Source organism: Phyllobates terribilis, unplaced genomic scaffold (genome assembly GCF_046119375.1).
Source record: "Phyllobates terribilis strain yellow unplaced genomic scaffold, ASM4611937v1 Scaffold_9__5_contigs__length_417890890, whole genome shotgun sequence".
In the NCBI taxonomy this organism is placed as follows: domain Eukaryota; kingdom Metazoa; phylum Chordata; class Amphibia; order Anura; family Dendrobatidae; genus Phyllobates; species Phyllobates terribilis.
Window position 1 is genome coordinate 244,514,133 of NW_027362769.1, and position 24,348 is coordinate 244,538,480.

General features: G+C 42.8%; 1 protein-coding gene across 3 annotated transcripts in view; it reads right to left on the minus strand.

Annotated features, from left to right (window-relative positions):
- The window catches only part of METTL22 (methyltransferase 22, Kin17 lysine), a 224,842-nt gene that overhangs the window by 75,576 nt on the left and 124,918 nt on the right, over positions 1-24,348 (minus strand). For all 3 annotated transcript variants that reach the window (XM_073647778.1, XM_073647777.1, XM_073647779.1), the window contains exon 7: positions 16,672-16,725. In XM_073647778.1, coding sequence (XP_073503879.1) covers positions 16,672-16,725 — 54 coding nt within the window. The remainder of the gene's footprint in view (positions 1-16,671; positions 16,726-24,348) is intronic.

The window sequence follows — 24,348 nt, forward strand, 5'->3', positions numbered from 1 at the left end:
AGCAGAAAAAATACCATTCCCAGAGAATTAGGGTATGTGCACACAATGCGTCAAGGCCTGCGGGTTTGACGCTGCAGAAGAGCGGCGCCATTTTTATTTTATTTTTTCACATGCAGACTTTCCTCAGAGGTTAGGTCTATGGGGAAAGCCCGCATGCGGACCCGCAGGAGAAATTGACATACTGCGGTCTGGAAAGATGCGCTGCATGTCAGTTTCCACGGGTGTACAGAGACGCATAGTGGACATGGAATTTCTAGAAATCCCATCCACTATGCTGTAACATCTGGCCGCTGAGGGTTTGATGCTGCATAAGTCCGCAGAGTCAAACCCGCAGCAAATCCAGACCGTGTGCACATACCCTTAAGGTTTTTTTTTTTTTAGTAGGTTTTTTTTATAGAATAATTTGTAATAGACTTTAAAAGTATCCTCTCTATCAGGTTTGAATGACATTTCCTTTGCAAAGTTCTTGAATGATCTTCGAGAGTTGCTTGATGCTCCTCTTGCCTTGGAGAAATCTAAAGCACTTCAGTAAAAAGGAGATGAAGCGGAGAGATGACCATGCAAGTGTTCAGCTACCTTCGTTAGGATTTTATGGGAGCAGAAAAACACTCGGCTGTTTCAGTGAGGCTATGTGCACACGGTGCGTTTTTTATGCGTTTTTTTTCCGAGCAGAAATGGGCCAAAAATGCATTGTAAACCTTATCCTATGATTTCCTATTACATTTTGCAAGATCTGTGCACATGATCTGGATTTTTCCTGACTGAATTTCTTGTGCAGAAAAAGAAGTAGCATGTCCATTCTTTGTGAATTTTGGCCTGCGTTTTTCCAATACAATACACTGAAAAAAACGCATGGCAAATCCGCAGGCAAAAAAAGCACAAAAAACGCATGAAAATGCATCAAAAACGCTGTGGATTTTCTGCAGCGTTTTTTGTTGCCATGAGGTGCAGAACCTTGCAGAAACGCTGCAGAAATTTCTGCAAGCAAATACTGATCATGCGCACATAGCCTGACTCTGGAGAGAGTCACATGCATAGGTAGTATTTTTCCTTTTTGAAGTGCAAGTAGGGGAGAAGGGGACTGGTATTCTCCCTACACGTATAACATTATATAAATGTGTCATAGGGTAATACCCTTTTAAAGGGAACTGGTCAACCCCAGAAATCCTATATATCTTCAGATATAGGGAAAATCTGCAGCTAAATAGTGTTTAAATCATGCTTGGCAGATTTACTCAAGCAGCGGCTAAAAAAAGAAAATGGCGTTATATCCTCCCCGCAGCTGCTCGCTTCCAATCAGGGCGGTGCAGGGAGCTGGAACAGTATCCACTTACTACATAGTGAGTGCACTGTAATCCCTCCCCAGCACATTGATTGACAGCCTGCTCTGAAGCATGTGTATCATTACAGTGCACTCATAGTATGGCGTTGATCGTAAAGCTTCCTTGCATTACCCCGATGACTTGAAGCAAGCAGCGTCAAGGAGGATTTTAGTCATGCTTCTGGTAACACGGAAACATGATATAAATGCTACTTACCTGCAGATTACCACTACTTCTGCAGGTATTTCGACTTTTTGGAGGGGGCAGGTTTCATTTAAAGGACTGTCAGCACAGGATGACTGTTCAAACCAAGAACAGGCACTCGGTGCATTATGGCATGGCCAAACATATACCTAATAGAGCCAGAGAAGGGCAAAGACAGGTGGAAAACCATTGTTTTTTTTTACTTCTCTTTACCGCCTTCACTGTGCAAGATATATCAATATATTATAGTAGGAGTTATTAGGAAAACATTTTTAGTTTATTTTTCCCAGATTTATTTTTTTTATTATAAAACTGATTTATTTTAAGATTTTTACAATGTTTATTAGTTTTAATAAGGGACTTGAACATGCTAGTTGCCTCCCTTTTGTCAAATGCTTTAGAGTCTTCATAGCTGCAATTGATAGAGACATCGAAAAAGTTTAAAAGGCTAGGATCACAGCAAGCTTTCATCTTGTATCAGGGTGTCAACAACGATCTTCATTTACCGCCACCCACCCATATATACAATATAAGGCAAAGAATGAAAACGGGTTAAACAAGTTTTTCAAGCAGAAGTTTTCTAGACCCACTAAAATGTATCTTAGGAGATACATCTATTCTTAGGCAGAGTTTACACGTCTGACATTCACGGTCCATGATGTCCAGACTAGTAGCGATCATCTTGAACTTAATTCACCAGTATTATATGTGCCTATGAAGCTATTGATTTTAGGTCCGGAGCCCCACGTCCGATCTAAACATCACATTTCATACTCGGACTATGAATCTCAGACACGTGAAACTGCATTACACTTGCAAACAAATAAACCAGTGCAATTTGTTGCCCATAATTTAATTTTGGCTTCCTGGAAACACAAACAATTGAAAAGAAAAATGCACTACTCGAAAACTTGTTAAGCAAAATTCTTTAGCCACCTATAGAGGAGTTTCTAGCTTGGCTATTACTATCCGTCATAACTTGCAAGGCTCGCACAAGGGTCAGAAATGGACTTTATGATAGCTACTTCCTCTAGGTGACACTTGTGAGATAGTTGTCTTTTCTTCGGAAAGAACGCCAATTTGCATAGGTTTTAGGTAAAACACCAAACTATCATTGAAAATGGGTATCCTTGGTCAAAAAGTGACTGGTGTCTCTACACCCTTTTTCTGCTGTTCCCAGGAAGAGACTGGGTTTGGGTAGGGAGATGGTGCGTGGAGGATTATGGATATTGTTACTACACTGCCAAATTTTATAACTAAATAAAAGGATACAATGTCAACGAGACAGATGTGTGTGTGAATATAGCCTTAAGGGGCAAATTAATCGTCTGTGAGCTCCGCACCAGAGCCCTGCAAACCTCCCCCTACCTACTGACACCGGTTGCCTCTATGGATTAGTAGGTCAGGCGTGATACTGTATGGATTAGTAGGTCAGGCGTGATATTGTAGCATCATGCGTAAATCGTGCCTAATTGATAGAAGCGCTGCCGGCAGGGTGTGGGGCAGCTTTGCCTGGTTTTGATATGGCGATCACAATATACCGATGTGGCTATTGGACCAGGGTCCTACAAATCTTTTTCCTCCAGCTCGAAATTCCACCTATTTACTAGAATTGGAATACTCCTCTGAGCAGAAGATTTTTTCTACTCTGTGCTAGAGATTTGTAAAGTTATAATTAGCATAAAAGTCACATAAAGCATGTAATTATATGTTGAAAAGGAAAACAAATACTCAAACTAATTTTTTTGCAATAATGTAGAAAAAAAAAAACACCAGTTTTATTACTGCGATAACGGGTAAAAAATGCTCACAATATAGAACTAATTAGCTCACTAAATTTTGACTCTGAATGCCAACCTCTTACACAACAGAAGACGCAGTTATTAGAGGAATATATTAGCCTTGAACTATCTGTCACATTCACAGTCAGAATTTATTGCATGTTAAAAGGAACAATTCTATGGAGATTTCCATAATTAGGGCCTGCCAGTACCAATCAAACGACAACATTCAGGATTATTAATTCCACATTATCTAACAAAACACTATGGGTACATCAAGTCATTAGAATTAGAGCTGCAATCACTAAAGGTACAGTAGGAATAGAACAAGACTCACACAAAAAGTTATAATAAAAAGGTAATTATGGATGACGTGCTGGGGAGCAGTCACTTATTGTAAGTTTCATATGTCACGTAGTGTCAAGAAACTCTGGGCACCTACACTAGGGGTGCCCTAGCCTATCCCTGTCCCTCGGATTACCCGGATGGTGGAGGTGCTAGGGTCTCATACCTAGCTATGCTCCTAAATTAACCCTTATCTGATCCCTCCCCTACCCAGAGAGGTGAGGGATCGAAGTCTATAGGAAAACACTAATCAGACAGACAGGGGTAAACAGACAGGGATACAAGAAAACTACTATCATACAAATAAACTCAAGAAACAACAGAGTGGGAAACAGGGGACCAAAAAAGCAAAAAGAAAAAAGAAATTCCAGCACTGCAAAAAATCATAAAAGGTAGAAAATGTATTTAGATCATATCAGGTAAAATATGTCACAAATATGACATAAATAAAAAAAAATGGGAAAAGGAAAAGGGGGGGGGGGGACCACAAACACCTTATGAGTTTCGGACAAGAATGTCCTTAGTCATGGGAAACAGGGCAGTTTTAGGAAGGGGAAACCAAATGTGAGAGGATAAGTATAAACACGCAAAACCATTCCACGCAGCAATCTCCAGAAAAACTCTCCAACCGCCTACTCCAAAACTGAACTCTCTCCTTCACCACCAAATCAGGAAGTAGAACTATCATTGGCAACTCCCTAGTGCCAGTGGCGAGCATATGTACCAGAGGAGAGTGGCAAACACAGAACAGCCGGGACAATTCAGGATGGAGAGCTCCAGGAGATCAACTGAATTGATTAACCCTTGTCATGACAAAGCAAGGAAAACCTGCAAGGTTTAATAGGATGGTGAAGCAGTTCTAATAAGTGCAGGAGTTCGTGTAACCAGACGACGCAATCTTCTCAGGCCCCTCTCTGTCGCTGTATCCCCGTGACATCATATTTATGGCAGTTTTACACATTTTCTACATTGTGTCCGTGGTCAATACCAAAAATTCTCCACATTTTAAGCTTGAATCCCTGGTGAGATACGGTCTACATGCCACGAGTATAACCTCTGCCTCCACTCTTAAGGCCCCCTTCACAAGTCCGCTTTAAAAAACGTAAGCATGAGACAGTCTGTTTTTACTATAAGTGTGGTTTTCTGTTGGCCATCCGTGAGTACCTGTGCACCATCAGTGTGTGTGCTTCTCAGGTTTCCATTCGCTTGGACTACGTCAGACCTGCGTGGGATTTTGTTTTTTAAATAAAGTGGTAAACCAGGGAAAGTGTGGGGGAGGGTTTATTTAAATAAAATATTTATTTCTGTGTGCGTGTTTCCTTTTTATTACTGGGTCAGTAATGGGGGTGTCTGAAAAAAAACTCTCCATTACTAACACACCATGGCTTGATGTCAGCTGTGTTTTTGGACACTTCAAAGCTGAAATCAACCCCAAGCCCCATTATCCAGATTGCCAACGCACCAGGGCAATCTGGAAGAGCGAAGGCAAAGCACCATAACTGGAGCATCTCATGTGATTCTCCACTTCTGGCTGCGGGTTGGTATTTTTAGGCTGGGATGGGCCCAATAACCGAGGACTTCTAGCCTGATAATATTAGCTCTCAGCGGTCTGCTTGACCTTTGCTGGCTACCAAAAATGGGGGGGACCCCATGATTTTTTTTTCCATTTATTTGGTTAATACATGTACAGTAAAGCTACACATGCAAGGCACTAATTATATATGTGACGTATATCTATTTATCCATCTATATCTTTGTACATCTTTAACACATAAAAAGCTGTAATTTCTATTCTGCATTCTATTTCGGTACGTGTTGGACGGACAGCACACGGATGTCATATGGATGACATCTGTGTGCTGTGTATGTGTTTACACGGACCCGTAGACTTTTATTGGCCCTTTTCATCCTTGCTGCTGGAAATAAATGGACAAGTCTATGTGTGGGACACATCGTCCGTGTGAAAACATGGACATGTGCGCAGCCCTATAGGTTATTATGGGTATAATGGGCTTTCCTCCCTGGTCATAATGGTGTAATCGCCTCCCAAATGGACAAGTCCTTAAAGGGTTAAATATTTTGGATTGTTTGGCAAGCCTTTTTTTCCTCAGATATATTTTTTAGAAAGGGAACCAGTATCCAGAAAAAACGCTATTAACCTGCAGATATGCGTTAATCTGCAGGTTAACAGCGTTACTAACCTGCCCAGCGCCCGCATGGGTTCAGTCACCACTCTGAGCGGCGGCTGTTACTGTGCCCCAGCCCTGAATGACACTGGCTCTGCATTAGGGCTGACTGTCAGTCAGTGCAGGGGGCGCAATTACAGTTACCGCTCTCTATACTCAGAGCAGTAACTGATCCCATGCCGGTGCCGCCTCCATGTCACAGATGTGTCAGAGGTTACAGACAGTCGACCTGCAGTGGTTAGCAGGAGGTCTCCACGTTTGGCAATGCAGACAGCTGCCTTGATAGGAGGCTCTCTTTAGGACCCAGCGACTACTTCCCTCTGGCCTGGGTGTATATATACCTGCTGTGTCTAGGTGAGCATCACCGGTTATACTCATTTCTACTTGGAACTTGGCTGAAGCAGCATCACGTCCCCTCTGGAGTCTTGAGGCCGTGTGCCCTGTTGGTGTTCTCCTAAAGCCAAGTTGTTATTCCCCTGTGTTGTCTTCCCCTTTTGTGTTTAGAATGCTAGCTGAGAGGTTGATTAGTGCTCATCTCCTTCCACCTCCAGCTATAGGCTTATGCCAGGGATAGTAGGGCGAGGCACATAATCGGCGATAGCTGCGGAGGCAGTATAGGGACGTTAGGGGGAGACAGGGTGACGCTAGTCCAGATTAGGAGGTCACCTCTTCCCCTAGTGTCTGGGCTCCCTTTCCCTTCCCCCTCTGTGTTGCACTCACACCTGGCGTGACACTCCATGACTGAAAACAGAACGTTGCGGGGAGAATAAAGTTAATTTTCTCCCTGCAGCGTTCGACTAAGTGTGGGCGCTGGCTGGTTAATAAAGCTATTAACCTGCAGATTAACCCCATAGCTGCAGGTTCATAGCGTTTTTTCTGCTGACAGGTTCACTTTAAATAAAACTGCATCTTGGGGGAAAGGTTTTTTTTTCTTAAACAACCTGGGCTTTATTCACCCTCTCCGGGTCCAAATGCATTTAATAAAGTGCTTATCCATGAAAGTGCAGCGTGGCGCAGGTCAGTGGCACACTTTTTTGCCCTACTTCGGCACAGCCAAGATTGTTGCCACAGTCCTGATCAGCAGGTCTCTCTACCAGCAGGTCTGCGTCTTATTTCTTCCACTACTGGCACCCTGGATATACTGCTCAGGATCCCCACTAGTCAAACGAACTCCGTTCTATTTAGGTCCCTTACCTTCAGCATTTAGCAAACTCAGGGATTCTTGTGACACATCGTCCTATCCAAGGACACCTTTAAGGTGGAAGGCCACTCTGACTCTTCAAGTCTTTTCAATCAGTTCCAGGTCACGCTACTCCCTAGTCCCTTTAGTCTCCTTCTTAGTAGTTCACCCAATGCAGCACTGCTCAAAGACACTTCCTATTGCTACTTGTACTTGACCTGATCTCACTATTTACAGGAAGCAGTCACTTACCCTAACATTAAACCCCTCTCCCTATGGGCTAGACCCAAACATTAACACCATCCTTACCCTAATGTCGCTACTTAACTACAGTCACTATCTTACCCTACCTATCTTATGACCTAAGCCCTAACCTATGTCTTACCCTATGCTATCCTATATTGTACACTACCAATACTACTCATTATACTTCACAATATATTACACAAGCTACACATTACACAGGAATAAATTACATTTCAACAATGAACTTGGTTTTCAAGGGGGAAACGCGGTCAGCCTATACAGATGGTGAGTTCAAATGATTTGTAGAGTAGTGACTCTCAGTTGGTTTCAGAGAAGAAAAAAATGCTACTAGAATGGCCCAGCCAATCACCTGACCCGAATCCAATAGAAAATGTATGGAGGGAACTAAAGCTCAGAGTTCATAGAAGGAGCCCGAGGAACCTTCAGGATTTGAAGAGTATTTGTGTGGAAAAATGGGCCAAAATCACACCTGAGCAATGCATGCGACTAGTTTCTCCATACAGGAGGCGTCTTCAAGCTGTCATCACCAACAAAGGCTTTTGTACGAAGTATTAAATAAACTTCAGTAATCGTGTTCAATATTTTTTCCCTGTGTCATTTCTCATTATTACACATAACTTAGTTTATGGACATCTATGATTTGGTTTCATTGCCTGCATGTGTGGATTGGATGGGTTGTTACCGACATCTGGTGAAAATTTCAGGTCTATAGCACCTTTAGAAATATATTTACTGTACTGTTCGGGTCTATTTGACCCGAAAAAGTTTGTGAAGCTGCAGATTATTTATTATGAGAATCTGCAAATCGCGGTTAGGGAAGTTTGTTTATCGATATGTGTTGTTATTATAAGTATTGTTTTTTTTTTTTTTAACTCTTTGTGTATGAAATAATAATTGTTACATATGTACTGTTTGGGTCAATATGACCCAATAGTGTTTTATACAGATCTCCCGCCATATTTACAGTCACATTTATAGTATCATTGTGGATTATCTATTGCATCTACCATTGTTAATCGATTTCTCCAGTTCCTGCAGGTCCGTGTGCTTGATACATTTGCAAGTTACTGCAGATGGATGGGCTTTGAGTACAGGTCTGTTTTGCTGTAGTATATAAGCTCTTATTGTTGCTACACTGGTTAGTGTTAGTTGAGATTTTATTATTATTATTGCTGTTTATTCATATAGTGCTATTTTATTCCATAACGCTGATTTAACCTAGTGAAAGTCAGTGTCCATTATTTGGAAAGTTGGATAAAAATGTGGCGAAGATGTCCATTGAGTGAAGCTGAATTGTAAAAGCTTGCCAACACCTCAGATTCTGAAGAAGAAATCCAAATGGAGAAGTGTCCGAACATGAGGATCCCATAAGTGGGGGGGAAAGTGATTATGAGAATTCGGATTCTGAAGTTCAGTCTGATGAGGGACGATACCCAGACAACTAGTCCGATGAAAGCAATTCAGTCTAAAAACAAAAATGTAATTTGGAGCTTGTAGCCTTCTGCCCAGGCAGGAAAATTGTCCGGTGCTAACATCAGATAATTCTCTAATAACTAGCCGCTATTAGAGAAGTTTGGATAGAGATTCTTCTAAAATTATACAATACTAGTTAAAATGTCACTGTGGATGAACAACTTGTGGCATTCCGAGGTAGGTGTCCGTTCAAACAATATATATTGAGTAAGCCAGCAAAGTACAGCATCAAGATATGGAAACTTTGTGACGGCAGCAGTTCATACACTCGAAATGCTCAGGTATATACAGAAAAAGCCTTGAGAAAAACCTGAAAAGAATCAGGGTATGCGAGTCGTTTCAGATTTGACGTATGGAACATAAGGACAAAATGTGACAACTTTTTTACATAGCACCAACTGGGGCAGCTGTTGCTAAAATGAAAACTTACAATGGTGCGCACTGGAAGAAAAAGCAAGCCTGAACTGCTGCAAGGTATCCTTGGTAAATGAGATGTTCATAGTTCAACGTTTTACTTTACTGGAGATGCAACAGTGGTTTCTTACATTCCCCAAACAAACAAAACAGGTCATTCCGACGATCACGATGCACCATGACAATGCAGTAAGTAGTCGAGATGACTAAAAGCCGCAGATGATATTAATTCCACCAAAGGGGCAGTTGATACACTAGATCAACTCAAGTACATGAGCATACGCAAAACCAATCGGTGGCCCATGGTTTTATTTTAGAACATTGTTGATGTATCTGCCTACAATGCATTTGCTTTAAGGCGTGAAATAAACCCTGATTGAAACGCTAATAAACTAAGACTCTTTCTGGAAGAATCAGGAAAGTGACTTGTTATGCCATCTATTTTAGGAAGAAACGTAAAACCCCGAAGTGAAGTAGCAGCAGCCATAGTAAAACTGCATCCAGCAGCTCAACAAAGCGAAGCCACGGCTTCCACCAGCACTGGAAAAAGACTAAAAAGGAAAAGATGCAGCATTTGTCCATCTTCGTGTGATAAAACAAATACTACATGTTCTAGTTGTGATTTACATAAATATTTACTACATGTGAGTTATTTCTGTGCAGAATAAAGAATGCCTGAATACAGCAATAAGTGAACCGGTACAACCCTCTGCTTTATTTTCTTTAGAAAACTGAATTTTTGATTTTCATTTTTCATTTCTTTTTGACCAATCATGTTCACATGCAGTTAAATAATGCAACTGGCATTCAAATAATCCACTCAGAGTAGCCAAACGTAATAATTAACGGACTTTAATAGGTCGGGTCATATTGACCCGAACAGTACAAGTGTATGGCCAATACAAACAGAACAGCAGGGTTAATACTTATTTCACCCGCTCCATGTTCAAAGTTTCATCGCATAAACAATGTCAGCAAAGTAATAAAATATTGATTTATCTAGCTCCCAATCACAGAGTTAAAGCAATAAAAGAAAAAAAAGAAGAAGAAGAGCACGACAAGATAAACATTCTTAATAACGTGCTGCACGAAGTACCGTAAAAGTACCACACTTTACAACACAAAGACCAAACCAAAAAAGACCAAAAAGTCACGAAGGTAAAAAGAAAAGTGACAAAGGACACAAGTAGTAAAACAAACTGATGAATTCTCAGCCTGTGTGGCCTCAAACCTTTTTCGGTGTGTACATTCCTTGGCAAACTACAGGATATTCAATATCATGCAACAAATCAATGAACTTTAACAAATCTTTTATTTAATGTTAATTTATCATACTATCTCCTTGAAAACTGCACAGATATGGTCTGACCTCAAAATAAAATCCGTAAATACGTTCTACAAGCTGTTGTATTTCACAGTCCCCCTTTTTTTTTACTTTCTATTGTTCATCTTTTGTGGTTTGGGAGGGTTGTAAGAACATTACAGTCTTACTATCCTCATTTTGATCTATAATTGCACAAGTATCAGTCATGTATTTGTGTTTTTCAATCTCCTACTCGTGCTGATTTGTAATGCAGTATATAGCGGTGAAGCTCGCTCCACCTGCTGTTTGCACTCCTAGACATCTCGCTCTTATTTCCTGGGAGCCTTTCGGCTTCATGTTGGTGTTAATTTAATGACGGAGGCAGAGAAGAATAATATTAGCAGCAACGAGAGCATGGAAGATCGAAGAGCCATAAAAACATAAAGGGATAAAAGAAAGCAGCACAACGTGAGATCAACATGACAAGGTCGAACTTAAAGAAAAATACCACCTTAAAAATAAGAGGGTAGTATGTATGAGTAAAGGGTAGCTATCTTGATATGTATATTGTTCTTTATCACCATGCACAGCCCAGACATTTTTTGACTCAAGGAATAAGAATCCATTTTATGTTATTCCGTTTCGCTGGTAGTCATTTTTTCCTTTCTTTTTAGCAGATGTATTGCAGACCTAAACTGTTTGTACCAATTGTACAGTCACTGGGAAACAAACATTATTTTATTATTATAATAATATTACATTATTTTATGCAATGTGATTTTAAAGGGAATATGTCAGCAGGTCTTTGCCATTTAATACAAGATGTAGGGGCATACACCCCGATTCCTGCGATGTGTCACTTACTGGTCTGCTGGGTGTATTTTTGATAGTTTTCTCTGCTGCAAACCTAGCTGTTCTCTGGATGCTGAGCTCTGTATAACCCCGCTCACACCACTGATTAGGTCATGGAAAAATCAAATGGGTTGATTTTGCGCTGCCATAGGAAGAAAAATGACAGATACCAATCTAATAGTAAGAGGTTTATTCGTCAATGCGTTTCGAAGCATACAGCTTCATCAGGACACACCAATGATTGGCAGCTTTCTGTGTATGCACTGCATAGGCAAACAGCTAATCAATGGTGGGGAGGGTTACACAGAAAAGGAAAACTACATGGCCGAAGACAACTAGTCCTCTAGTGATAATCTCCTGCTAATAAAACACTGATTTTATTGAAACAACACACAGCCCAGTAAGTGACACATCGCTGGAATCAGGATGATGCTCTCAGGTTACATAGCAAAAACCTACTCACAGAGTCCCTTTAAAAATACATGTTATGCAAAAAATAAAAGTGAACAAGTTGCGCAAACAAATTTTAAATGACTTTTTTTCTTGCCTACTTTCTTCATATATTTGACTGTATTTACAGCAGTCATCACTGATTGTTGAGGGGAGCAGTGAGACAGAAGTGAAGCGTTTGAGCACCAGGCTAAATAAAGAGAGCCATTCACATACATGCAGTCTGATCTGCGGACAACATAGTGAAGAGAAGGAAACGTTGATCAGAATGCTATATTGGTTTGTGGGAAAAGTTTCAGTATACCGTATATTCCGGCGTATAAGACGACCTGGTGTATAAGACGACCCCCCTACTTTCCTGTTAAAATATAGAGTTTAGGATATATTCACCGTATAAGACTACCCCTTTTCCAACGCATACCAAACACCGGTAAAAATAAAAAAAAAACAGATTTGAATTTAACATGGTCCTTTTTTAATTTAAATTCTTATGACATGCAGGTATATAGCAGGAAAACTGTCACTCATAAACATATTAAAATAGGGGGGACCCCACGTCATTTTTTGGGGGGGTCCCCCATTCTAATAGCTAGTAAAGGCTAGGTATTCAGCTGGGGGCTGATATTAGTAGCCTGGGAAGCTCCGTGGGTATTACCCCCTTCCCAGACTTCAAACATCTGCCCCAGCCGTCTGCTTAACCTCCGCTAGAGACTATAATGATGGTGGATCCCACGCCAATTTTCTTTTTAAAAAATCCTTTATTTTAACACTAAATGACAATTGAGGGGTTAATAAAGATGCAGTCCCTAAATTATTATTAATTTTGTAATTAATTTTTCCCAAAAATGTTGACGTGGGCTTCGCCATATTTTTGTGTCCAGCCAGGTACAGCAGGCAGGAACGGGCTGCCCCCAACCACCAGCTGCCTATTTGTACCTGGTTGGACACAACAATATAGGGAAGCCCTTTTTTTCTTAATTATTCCATGAATTTCATGAAATAATTAAAAAAAAAAAAGACGTGGGGCTTCGCCCTATTTTTGTGTCCAGCCAGGTACAACTAGGCAGCTGGGGGCTGGAATCCGCAGCGCAGGGAGGCCCAAGCTTTCTGGGCCACCCCCGCTGCAAATTGCAGTCCGCAGCCACCCCGGAAAATGGCGCGTTCATAGAAGCGCCATCTTCTGGCGCTGTACCCAACTCATCCAGGGCCCTGGTGCGGTGGCTCACTGGGTAATAAAGGGGTTAAGGCCAGCTTGGCATTATCAGCTGGCCCTAAGCCCGAAATTCATGGGGTCACGCCAATATTAGACATGACCGCCATGAATTTCTAGTAAAGTAATTAAAAAAAACACAAACACCCAGAATAAAGTCCTTTAATTGAAATAAAGACACAATTCTTTATTGTTCTAAATTAAACCATACTTACCATCACGCCCATTCCAGCTGAAGCCAACGATCTCCTGCAATAAAAGTAAAATAATAAAGCAACCTCATCCTTACCTCTCCATGGTTCCCAGGACCGGTCCAGCTCTGCTACATTCACATGACAGGCTGCACCGCAGCAGAACGCTGCCGTTCAGCTTGCCATGCGGCAGACACTGAGAAGCGCAGGCATGCTTGTGCTCCTCAGTGTCTGACTGTGACGGCATCCAGATGAGCCGAGATCATGTCCAATGAACTCGGCTCACCTCATGCACGTCACTGACAGCGTGGGAAAATTCTCCTGCTCCCCGCATGCGCAGTAGAAGTTTCTCACGCTGTCAGTGACGGACGTCCAGGAGGTGAGCTGAGTTCATTGTCGGCTCATCTGGATGCCGTCACAGCGAGACACTGAGGAGCGCAAGCATGCCTGCGCTTCTCAGTGTCTGCGGGATGACAGGCTGGATGGCAGCGTTCTGCTGCGGTCCAGCCTGTCATCTCGATGTAGCAGAGCTGGAGCTGTCCTGGGAACCATGGAAAGGTAAGGATGAGGTTGCTTTATTATTTTACTTTTATTGCAGGAGATCGTTGGCTTCAGCTGGAATGGGCGTGACGGTAAGTATGGTTTAATTTAGAACAATAAAGAATTGTGTGTTTATTTCAATTAAAGGACTTTATTCTGGGTGTTTGTGTTTTATTCATTGAAATCCCTGGTTTCTGTATACATAGGAGTCCATTGGGGGGTCCTACTAATGATGGACAGCTATCTCTGCATGCACAGTCATACAGGGGAAACTGTCAGTGACTGAATCCGCCCACTGGAATCGTACGCATACAAACACCATGGATTTTAATTTTAGAAATGAACGTTTTACTGAAACCTTTCCCATAGAAATGTAGGTTGATCTGCAGGCAGTATGTTATAGGGTAGGAGGAGCAGATCTGAGCAAATACCATTTTCAATATGACAGCATGACCCTTTAATACAGCGGCAACAAACAGAACAGACATCTATTAAAAAAAAGTCCCAAAAAAGTCTACTTAGATAAAAATTTTAAGTTGCATGAATTAACTCAAGGTCACACTCTGAATATGAAACACAAAAGGGGCGAATTATGGTGCTTAAGCGAGAAATCGGATATAAACACCTTAATAAGTTGCAATATTTTTGTGAAATGCGGCAGTTGCACAAAAATATTGTGACTTTTGGCATTTACACACCAGTCCTGGGGGCAGTGTGAGGGGGGAGCATGGGTGAGATGGGGCGTGGTCATGCCCGCCCATCAAATTCATCATAAAGTTTCACCACTGGTGAAAGCGCACGCTGGGTACCAGACGTGCCAGATTTATTAAAGAAGTTGTCCAGTACTTTATATTACCCCCCCAATGTATCCCTCCGGGGCGCCTAAGGATTTTTGTAAATACTTTACGTTGCTGTTTCTGCCTGTGAGCAGCGCTATCGGTGGCCACTCACAGGCATCACGTAACCCACGCTGACGTCACGAGAAGTGAGGAGTGACTCAGCGCGGAGGTCCTCGCGGTGGCTGCTGGGTTGTGGGCGGGGTTACCCCCCGCGTCACACCCGGCATCCACCGCGCGCTTTCCCAATGAGTGGGGAGAGGCAGAGTGCGCGGTGGATGCCGGGTGTGACGCAGGGAGTAACCCCGCCCACAGCCTGGCATCCACCTGGAACGTGGAAGGCAAAGACCCCTGGCAGCAGCCAGCACTTGTCGTGACGTCAGCGGATGTCAGAGCCGGCTGCAGCCGGGGGTCACGTGATCACTGCCCGCTCACAGGCAATATCTGCAACGTAAGGTAATTACAAAAATCTTTAGGGGCCCCGGGGGGAATACATTGGGGGGGTAATATAAAGTACTGGACAACCCCTTTAAGCGGTGAGCACTGATTGATTAATCAGATCCGTGTACTCTAGCAAGCGCTTCATTAAGGCTGGCGTGAGAAAATATAATAGCATATTGCACAGATGAGGAACTTAGCTCATAAGATCAAGAAATCAAGTTGGTCTAATTTCCGATATTTCAAAGCACCAAATAAGTAACTTTTTCATTTACTGCATTTCTTAGAGGAATTATTTCAGACTCACCTTCTCATCATCCTACGGAAAATGCATGAGCCAAAAGCCCACAATAGTGAAGTACCGCAAGAACAGAGCTTCTTTCTGAAAGATATTTATTCTACTTACAAGATTGTGGGTTGGATTCTTTGCATTTCCATAAGATGATGAGAAGGCAAGCCTGAAATGATTCCCATGTGAGAGATGCACCAAATGAAAAAGTAACCAGTTTGGAATTTTGGAAAATCAGAAAGTAGACTTACTCGATTGCTGGAACTTTTAAGATAAGTTACTCGTTGATACATTAAAGGGAATCTGTCAGCAGGTTTTTACTACTCCATCTGAGAGCAGCCTGATGTAGGCAAAGAGAAACTGAATCCAACGATGCATCACTTATTTTGCTGGGTGCAGCTGTTCTGACACAGAGATTTTAGATTATGAATGAAGCAGAGCTGAGAACGCTAACCCCGCCCACACTACAGCTAACCCCGCCCACACCAGGCTCACAATGTACATAGCTATAGACAGTGAGCAGCTTATTATGGAAGGGGCCATAGTCAGAGAACTTTCCACATGTTTGATAGTCACAGCAGTGTTAAATCACCAGGCGATTAATCCTTCTGTCTAAGTAAACAGCACACAGCCGGACATGTGACACATCGTGGAGTTCAGTGTTTTAACCCCTAACTCATGCTGTTCTTAGATTACATAGCAAAAACCTGCTGACAGAATCCGTTTAAGCTACTATATTTTGACATTAATATATTGGACACCTGCTCTTTCTATAAGATTGTCAGATAACACTGCAAATTTAGGACTTCCTAAAGCAGAAAATCAAATCTAGCAAAAGGAATACTTTTATGGCAATTCTTTAGCTTTGAGTATAAAGCTTTGGCATCATCCACTCAGGTCAAATCATCTAAATACAGTACTTTTAATGCTAACACAATTGTGGATTATGGCCCCGATTCAGATTCATCAAGAGTGTCAATCTCCATGCCAAACTCGATGAGGAGGTGGGGTGGAGTATGAGTTTCCTGATTCAATAAGAGGTGCACACCTTAATCAGGAGTATCGGGCAAGTGGTGTGCGTCTCAATGTGCGCCTTGCCATAAGTCTTACTACAATCCTTATTGGAGAAAGATTTGTGAGGTAGTGGATGCCGCCACTCATCATGAATTTGACGAGAAGAGGTCGCCTTGCTCCCATCCAGTCCCAGCGCCAGCCTACCTTATCAGAGCTGGGCAAAAATGGCGAGAGGACGCCAAAAGCTGCAAAATTTTAGTGCATCTTCGAGTTGCGCCAAAACGTTGCGAGTTTTCGAAGCTTTCTATGCCAGAATTCTGGCATAAAAGCTTTGATGAAATGCACAAATTGTGTTTTTGGCCATTAATAAAATTACCTGTACATAATTGATTCTTGAGCCAGTCCAGTTCCTTCACCTTTACTTGGCCACCTGTATTAAGAGTAAAATTGACATTAATTTAGTATTAAGAAAATGTCAGGTGGTATTTTCTGCTAGACACAACCAGAGCAAAGTAGAGTAGAAGCATAAAAGGGTGAAATGCTATGTGCAAACAATATTTTCTTTAAAAAAAACTAATAGGAATATACACAGTTTCAGAACAACAGAATTATGTATGACCTATAGTTACGAACGTCGGATGTTCAAAAAAAAACAAAAAAACCCCAAACTAATATATTCACCTCACTACTGACTCTCCAGCCCCACCATTTAGTCCTCTTCTTTCCTCCGTCAATTGCCACATCTCCTAGACTTCCGGCCGCATCCAGGTCCCAAAGGTCACTGCACTTCGTAAGGTTTCGACAATGACATTGCGGCAATTATTTCCAAGACCTGGATGTGGCCATAAGTCCTGGCCGATATTGAAGAGGCCAGGAGATGTGGAGCACCTGAAAACAGAAACAAGAGAAACGGATGGCAGGTGGTGAGCAGCGGGGCGGGAAAAAAAGTGTTTTTCGCTTTCCAGGTATAAGTACAAGCTGGGCTACAATACAAGACACATACTATGGCCAACAAACAGTGGTCCTGTTTAAGGGAGAAAGCAGACTCTTTTTTCTAATACCATACATATCTTACTTTGGAAATACAGTCTGTCTTTGGTACAGTTTTTCTAAGCCAAAGCCAGAAGTGAATCCAAAAGGAAGGAGTAGCATCAGTGATCCTATTATATTTCCAATCCTGACTTTGGATCAATAAGTTAAAAAAAAAAAAAAAAAAAATGCATTAAAAACTGAACGTGTGACTTCACCTTTCTAAATTGTATTTATATTTTAAAAGGGAACTGTCATGTTTGTGTTATCAGAATACCCAGGGCCTCATTCCTTGTCCCTAACGATAGGTGCGCCCTAGCTATCCCTGCTCCCCGCAATACTTGTGATGGTGAAGATGCTGGGGCCACGTACCTTGCTGAACTCTTGAATCAGCCCTATATCTGTCTCCCTCCCTCACCCAGGGAAGTGGGGAGGAAGAGTGTATGTTATATACACAAACCATACAAACAAGGAAGGACATACAGGGATAAATGAATATACCAATCATACTAATATGCACTTACAGACAACAGAGGGAAACACTGGGTAGAAAATGTATGGAAACTAAATAGGAGAGGACGAGGAATTGCACACAGCCAAAACATCAAGCAACAGTCAAAGATCCAGATTGCCAGAGGACAGTATATATAGGAGAGGGGAGTGGTCAATACTGAACAGCTGAGATCTTCCAAGCTGGGAACGTACAGAGACTCCAAGCTGAACAGATTAACCCCTGCACTGCTGATAGAAACCTGAACCGTTTAACATGAGGGAGAAGTGCTTCTGATCAGTGCAGGAGTATGTGTAATCAGACGCTGCAGTCTTCTGGCACCTCTCTGTCGCGGTAAATCTGAGACAGGAACCTGTTGTTAGGTCCCCAGTCTATTCCCAACTCCTGCTACAGCGGTAAGCATGCCTATTTCTTTATTCTGATCAGGTTCATTACTAAGGTTGCAGTCTTTTAAAAATCTACTTTTATTCCACAGCTTGGCAGCTAATGACGCAAAACTAGTCCAGCAGGGCACCTGTTCCAACAGAATATTTCGGCCTCGGATCTTCCAATCATGCCTCCCTTGGCATGGTTTATAGCTTTCATTAACTCCCTGCTATGGTAGCGCCGCTGACACGTCGCACATACTGTATATGCCAGCTTTCTAATGGTCCTACCATGACGAGGATTGTATAGAGGCTGTCAGTCATGCCTCAGGGGAGTGTTTCTAAATAACTTTACACCAACATAACCCTGTATATATTTCTACCTTAAAGGGGAAAACAAAAACAATAAGGGAATGGTATTATAAATTCCTAAATACATTTAATTAGTAAATCACAATCTTTTTCTCTAGGGATGGAAGCATTATAGAATTAAAATGGCCACCTTATTGTTATTCCAGAACAGATTTCTGTCAGTGTGTTTGAACAGGTGCCTGTGAGCATGTGCTGTAGGGCAATCTGCTGACCTGGACATAACCTATACCATGTATTGTCATTCAGAATGGGTGGACAGCAGTGTGAGCAGCGTCTTCTGGTACTGCAGATACCAGGGGTGCTGAGGTAAGAAGAGGCTGCTCACACTGCTGTTCATCATGTCTGATGTAATACTGGAGATACCAGGGGTGCTGAGGTAAGAAGGGGCTGCTCACACTGCTGTTCATCATGTCTATCTGATCTAATACTGGATATACCAGAGGTGCTGAGGTAAGAAGAGGCTGCTCACACTGCTGTTCATCATGTCTGATCTAATACTGGAGATACCAGGGGTGTTGAGGTAAGAAGAGGCTGCTCACACTGCTGTTCATCATGTCTGATCTAATACTGGAGATACCAGGGGTGCTGAGGTAACAAGAGGCTGCTCACACTGCTGTCCACCATATCTATCGTGTTTAGCTAATAAAAGGTATTTAGGAATCTATTTATAATGAAATTTCCTTTAGTTATTTTTTTTCTATTTCTAGAGAACTCCTTTAAGGAAACAACTGATGAAAGAACTGTAAAATTTAGAAAACATGGTCATTGCTTCCCATGTAGTCAAGTGCTTATACTATATCAGACTCCATTTTTCAACACACGATTGAAATACTTTCAAATATTTTTATTACATTTGGCAAGTTTGCAGCTGAAGACACGTTTTACCCAAAGCATACTAGGCAGACTGACATGGCGTGCATGTACTATTAGAAGCTGCCAGTTCAACAGCAGACATGACTGTTCTCATTGAGTGATTTCTGTATAGCAATACACAGACATTGTGAATGAGTCACATTTAACTCATAGATCACTCACTAAAATTAAATCTTAATTGCCCAAAGGGCTGACCATCATTCTTGTGTGTATCCAATTTAAGTCTAATTTTTATTTCATCTTTAGTAAAGGGATTACACAACATCTAGTCACTGTGAAGTGATAATCCAAGAAATACTGAGAATATAGTCTAAATACAAATTTGCTAATATGTCAGGTCAATCTGAAATGTAAGCCCAGTACTTCATTCAACTGGCTGAAGAAAATGGCTCCATCCAGCATTTCTCATTAGGACCACTAGTGTCCACTGAAAAAATAGTTTCAATGTCAACATGAAAAACTTCCAGATTACTGGGCAAGCACAGAGAGTTTAGTTTATTTATGCTGGATTAGCAATGTGGACTAGATTTCTGTTCATCTGGTGAATACACCCTTCAGTGTACATTTTTTTATTCCATCCCACCCTTTAATCTAAGTTTAATTCTCTATTTTTCTCCGTAGGTGTTTATTTTCCCTCCTCACAGCTCAAACTGCCAGTGTGTCAACGATTATTGTGCTGTGACAGATCTACTGTACATCAAACTCCGCTCTGCTACAGCAGACACGACACCACACTGTCCGCTCTGCTACAGCAGACACGACAACGCACCGTCCGCTCTGCTGCAGCAGACACGACAACGCACCGTCCGCTCTGCTGCAGCAGACACGACACAACGCACCGTCCGCTCTGCTGCAGCAGACACGACACAACGCACCGTCCGCTCTGCTGCAGCAGACACGACACAACGCACCGTCCGCTCTCCTACAGCAGACACGACACAACGCACCGTCCGCTCTCCTACAGCAGACACGACAACGCACCGTCCGCTCTGCTGCAGCAGACACGACAACGCACCGTCCGCTCTGCTGCAGCAGACACGACACAACGGACTGCCCGCTCTGCTACAGCAGACACAACAAAAGGCAGCGTCCGCTCTGCTACAGCAGACACAACACAACGCACCGTCTGCTCTGCTACAGCAGACACGACACAACGCACCGTCCGCTCTCCTACAGCAGACACGACACAAGGCAGCGTCTGCTCTGCTACAGCAGACACGACACAACGCACCGTCCGCTCTCCTACAGCAGACACGACACAACGCACCGTCCGCTCTCCTACAGCAGACACGACAACGCACCGTCCGCTCTGCTGCAGCAGACACGACAACGCACCGTCCGCTCTGCTGCAGCAGACACGACACAACGGACTGCCCGCTCTGCTACAGCAGACACAACAAAAGGCAGCGTCCGCTCTGCTACAGCAGACACAACACAACGCACCGTCTGCTCTGCTACAGCAGACACGACACAACGCACCGTCCGCTCTCCTACAGCAGACACGACACAAGGCAGCGTCTGCTCTGCTACAGCAGACACGACACAACGCACCGTCCGCTCTCCTACAGCAGACACGACACAAGGCAGCGTCCGTTCTCCTACAGCAGACACAATGCACAATGTCAGCTCACCATGAATTAGAGAACACCCTTTTGGCTGTAGGTGAATTCAAAATTATATAAAAGGTGGAGGTGGTGAGGTACAAACTGAAGTACTGAGACCTCCTCCTATTTCCTTTCTTGTCCAGTCAGACTGCATGCACAGAAAAAGCAGCAGCTCTTTGATCTGTGATGTAGACATAGGATCACAAAAGGGGAATTCAGGTCACATGACAGCACTCCAAAAGACCAAGGAGGGGACACACAAATGTAAGTGATTTACAAAGTTGAGGAGGGGGATGGAGGAGGAATAATGGAAAGGAGAAGTCTGAAAGCTGTCATCCCCTTTAATAACCTTTTTAGCTCACAGGCATGCCAAGTTCAAAAATAAAATTAGCTTTATTCATCAACCGCTGCTCCAGTCCTGCCTCACCGTTGCGGTCCCTGGTCTTTGTTGACATGGCTGCAACGGTGATGTTATAGTCATCGCACATAACTGCTGCAGCCAATCACTGGAATCAGCGGAAATGCTGATTGGCTGCAGCAGTCACATGTAGTAGTTGTATTGTTACTGCTGCAGATGTGTTAGGAATCTGTCAGGCCCCCCATGGCCTCCAACCCAGCAGCATTCACCTATGTATGAGTAAATTCCCTGCCTAACCAGCCCTGTATAACGTTATTGAGTGAAAACAAGGTGCACAAAAGCATTTATAATGTCACCGTTTCCTATGCTAATGAGGTCTTTGACTAGTCGATGGGGTGTCAGCCCTCTTTCCATGTCATCATGCCCCTATGGGCGTGATAACATATTTTGCACAAGCGGAGTCATCGCCAGCTCATTCCGGCAGCGTCACTGCGCCTCTGAAGCCAGGTGTACGCTTCCCCGCTTCAGAGGCGAGCACTGCACATGACTGGATGCCATATTCTAAACTTCCGGTCATGCACAGTGCGCAACTCTGAAGCAGGGAAGCATACACCTGGCTTCAGAGGCGCAGTGACGCTGCCGGAATGAGCGGCGCACATGCGAGAGATCTGCATGAGTTTGCAATGACGCCGCTTGTGCAAATTACAGTATGTCATCATGCCTACAGGGGCGGGATAACATGGCAAGAGGGCTGACTAGTCTGGGGCAACTAATGCCCCATCGACAAGTCAAAGCCCTAATTAGCATAGGAAAAGGGGACATTATAAATACATTTCTATACCTTGTTTTCACTCAATAACGTTATACAGGGCTGGTTAGGCAGGGAGTTTTCTCATACATGGGTGAATGTTGCTTGGTTGGAGGGCATGGGGGACCTGACAGGTTCCCTTTAACAAAGCCTGGAAGACGATACAAAAAGTAGGTAAAGCTAATTTTATTACTTTTAAAATAGGAAAGCATATGAACTAAAAAGAAAGCTCACGTAGAAAACCTTAAAATCTTTGCCGCTGTCTGTTAAGTGTATTTAACCCATTCACCACCTTGGGTTTTTCCATTTTTGCCCTTTCCTTTTTTGCTCCCCTTCTTCCCAGAGCCATAACTCTTTTATTTTTCCGTCAATAAGGCCATCTGAGGACTTATTTTTTGTGGCAAAAGTTGTACTTTTGAATGACACCATTGATTTTACCATATACTGCACGGGAAAACAAATTCCAAGTGCGGTGAAATTGCAAAAAAAGTGCAATTCCACAATCTTTTTTTTTTTCTACCATGTTCACTAAATGCTAAAACTGACATATGATTCCCCAGGTCAGTAAGAGTTTGTAGATACCAAACATGTATACGTTCTTTTTTATTTAAGTGGTGAAAAAAAATCCAAAGTTTGTAAAACAAAAAACAAATGGCGCCATTTTCCAGGACCCGTAGTGTCTCCATTTTTCGTGATCTGGGGCTGTGTGAGGGCTTATATTTTTGAGTGCCGAGCTGACGTTTTTATTGATACTATTTTGGGATAGATACGATGTTTTGATTGCCCGTTATTGCATTTTACTGCAATGTTGCGGTGACCAAAAAAATGTAAATCTGGCGTTTTGACCTGAAGCTGCGATCGTCTGATCGCCTGTTCTACACGTAAAAAAATGCTCATCTGCTATGAGCGCCGGCCACAGGGCGACGCTCATAGCAGATCGGCAATGACCACCACAGGGGTCTGCTGCAGACCCCGGGTTGTCATGCTACCCCATCGGCGCCCCACGATCATGGGATAGGGGCGCCGATGGGTAGAACTAGTGCCGTGCTTCATGCGCAGCCATGTTAAATGCTGCTGTCGGAGTTTGACAGCGGCATTTAACAAGTTAACAGCCGTGGGTGGATTCCACCCGTAGCTGTTAGGGGCACATGTCAGCTGATCAAATCAGCAGTCATGTGCGGGGAAAGATGCGGGCTCATTGCTAGAGCCCACTCCAAAAAGAGAGAGGCAACCTATGACGTACCTATATGTCATTGGTCGTAAAGGGGTTAAAAAAAATGGTTTTGAAACCACAAGGCATGTGCATGATCTAAAAATTAAAAGTGAAAATTGCAGCTTCCACAGCATTATCAATAACTGACAACCAGCAATGGTATTCAAAATAGTTAAAGGAAATCTGTTACCAGGTTTTTGCTATCCATTCTGAGAGCAGCATAATGTAGGGACTGAAAACCTGATTCCAGCTATGTATCACTTACTGGGCTGCTTGCTGCAGTTTTGATAAAATCACTGTTTTATTGGGGGCAAATCTACCAGTTATCCAAAACACTGTGCACAGGCAGAAAACGGCCAATCAGTGGGGGTGTGGGGATTACACAGAGTTCAGGAATATGGAGGACTGGTGAATCTCCTGCTAATAAAACAGTAATTTTAATCAAAACTATGGCAGGCAGCCAAGTAAGTGACCCATCGCTGGAATCAGAATCTTTGTCTCTACATTATGTTGCTCTCAGATTAGATAACAAAAAACCTAGTGACATACTCCCTTTAAGTTGTTTTGACTCTATAACAAGTCTTGCTACATGAGGTAGGATATTCAGCCCCCACCAGAGTCTTCTCGAAAAGGAAGAGACCTTCATCCGCAGACAGACATTTCAGGATTCTTGCATCTCATCAGTGCAGATTAAGCCATTAGTTGGCTGGTTTGTAGGCCTTTAAAAGGAATCTGTCACCAGGTTTTTGCAACCCCATCTAAGAGCAGCACGAGGGGGCAGAGACTCCATTTCCAGTGATGTATCACTTACTATACTGCTCACTGCAGTTTTGATAAAATCACAGTTTTCTCTGCTGCAGATCTCCCAGTTCTCTGAATGTTGAGCTCTGTATTACCCCACCCAAACCACTGATTGGTGG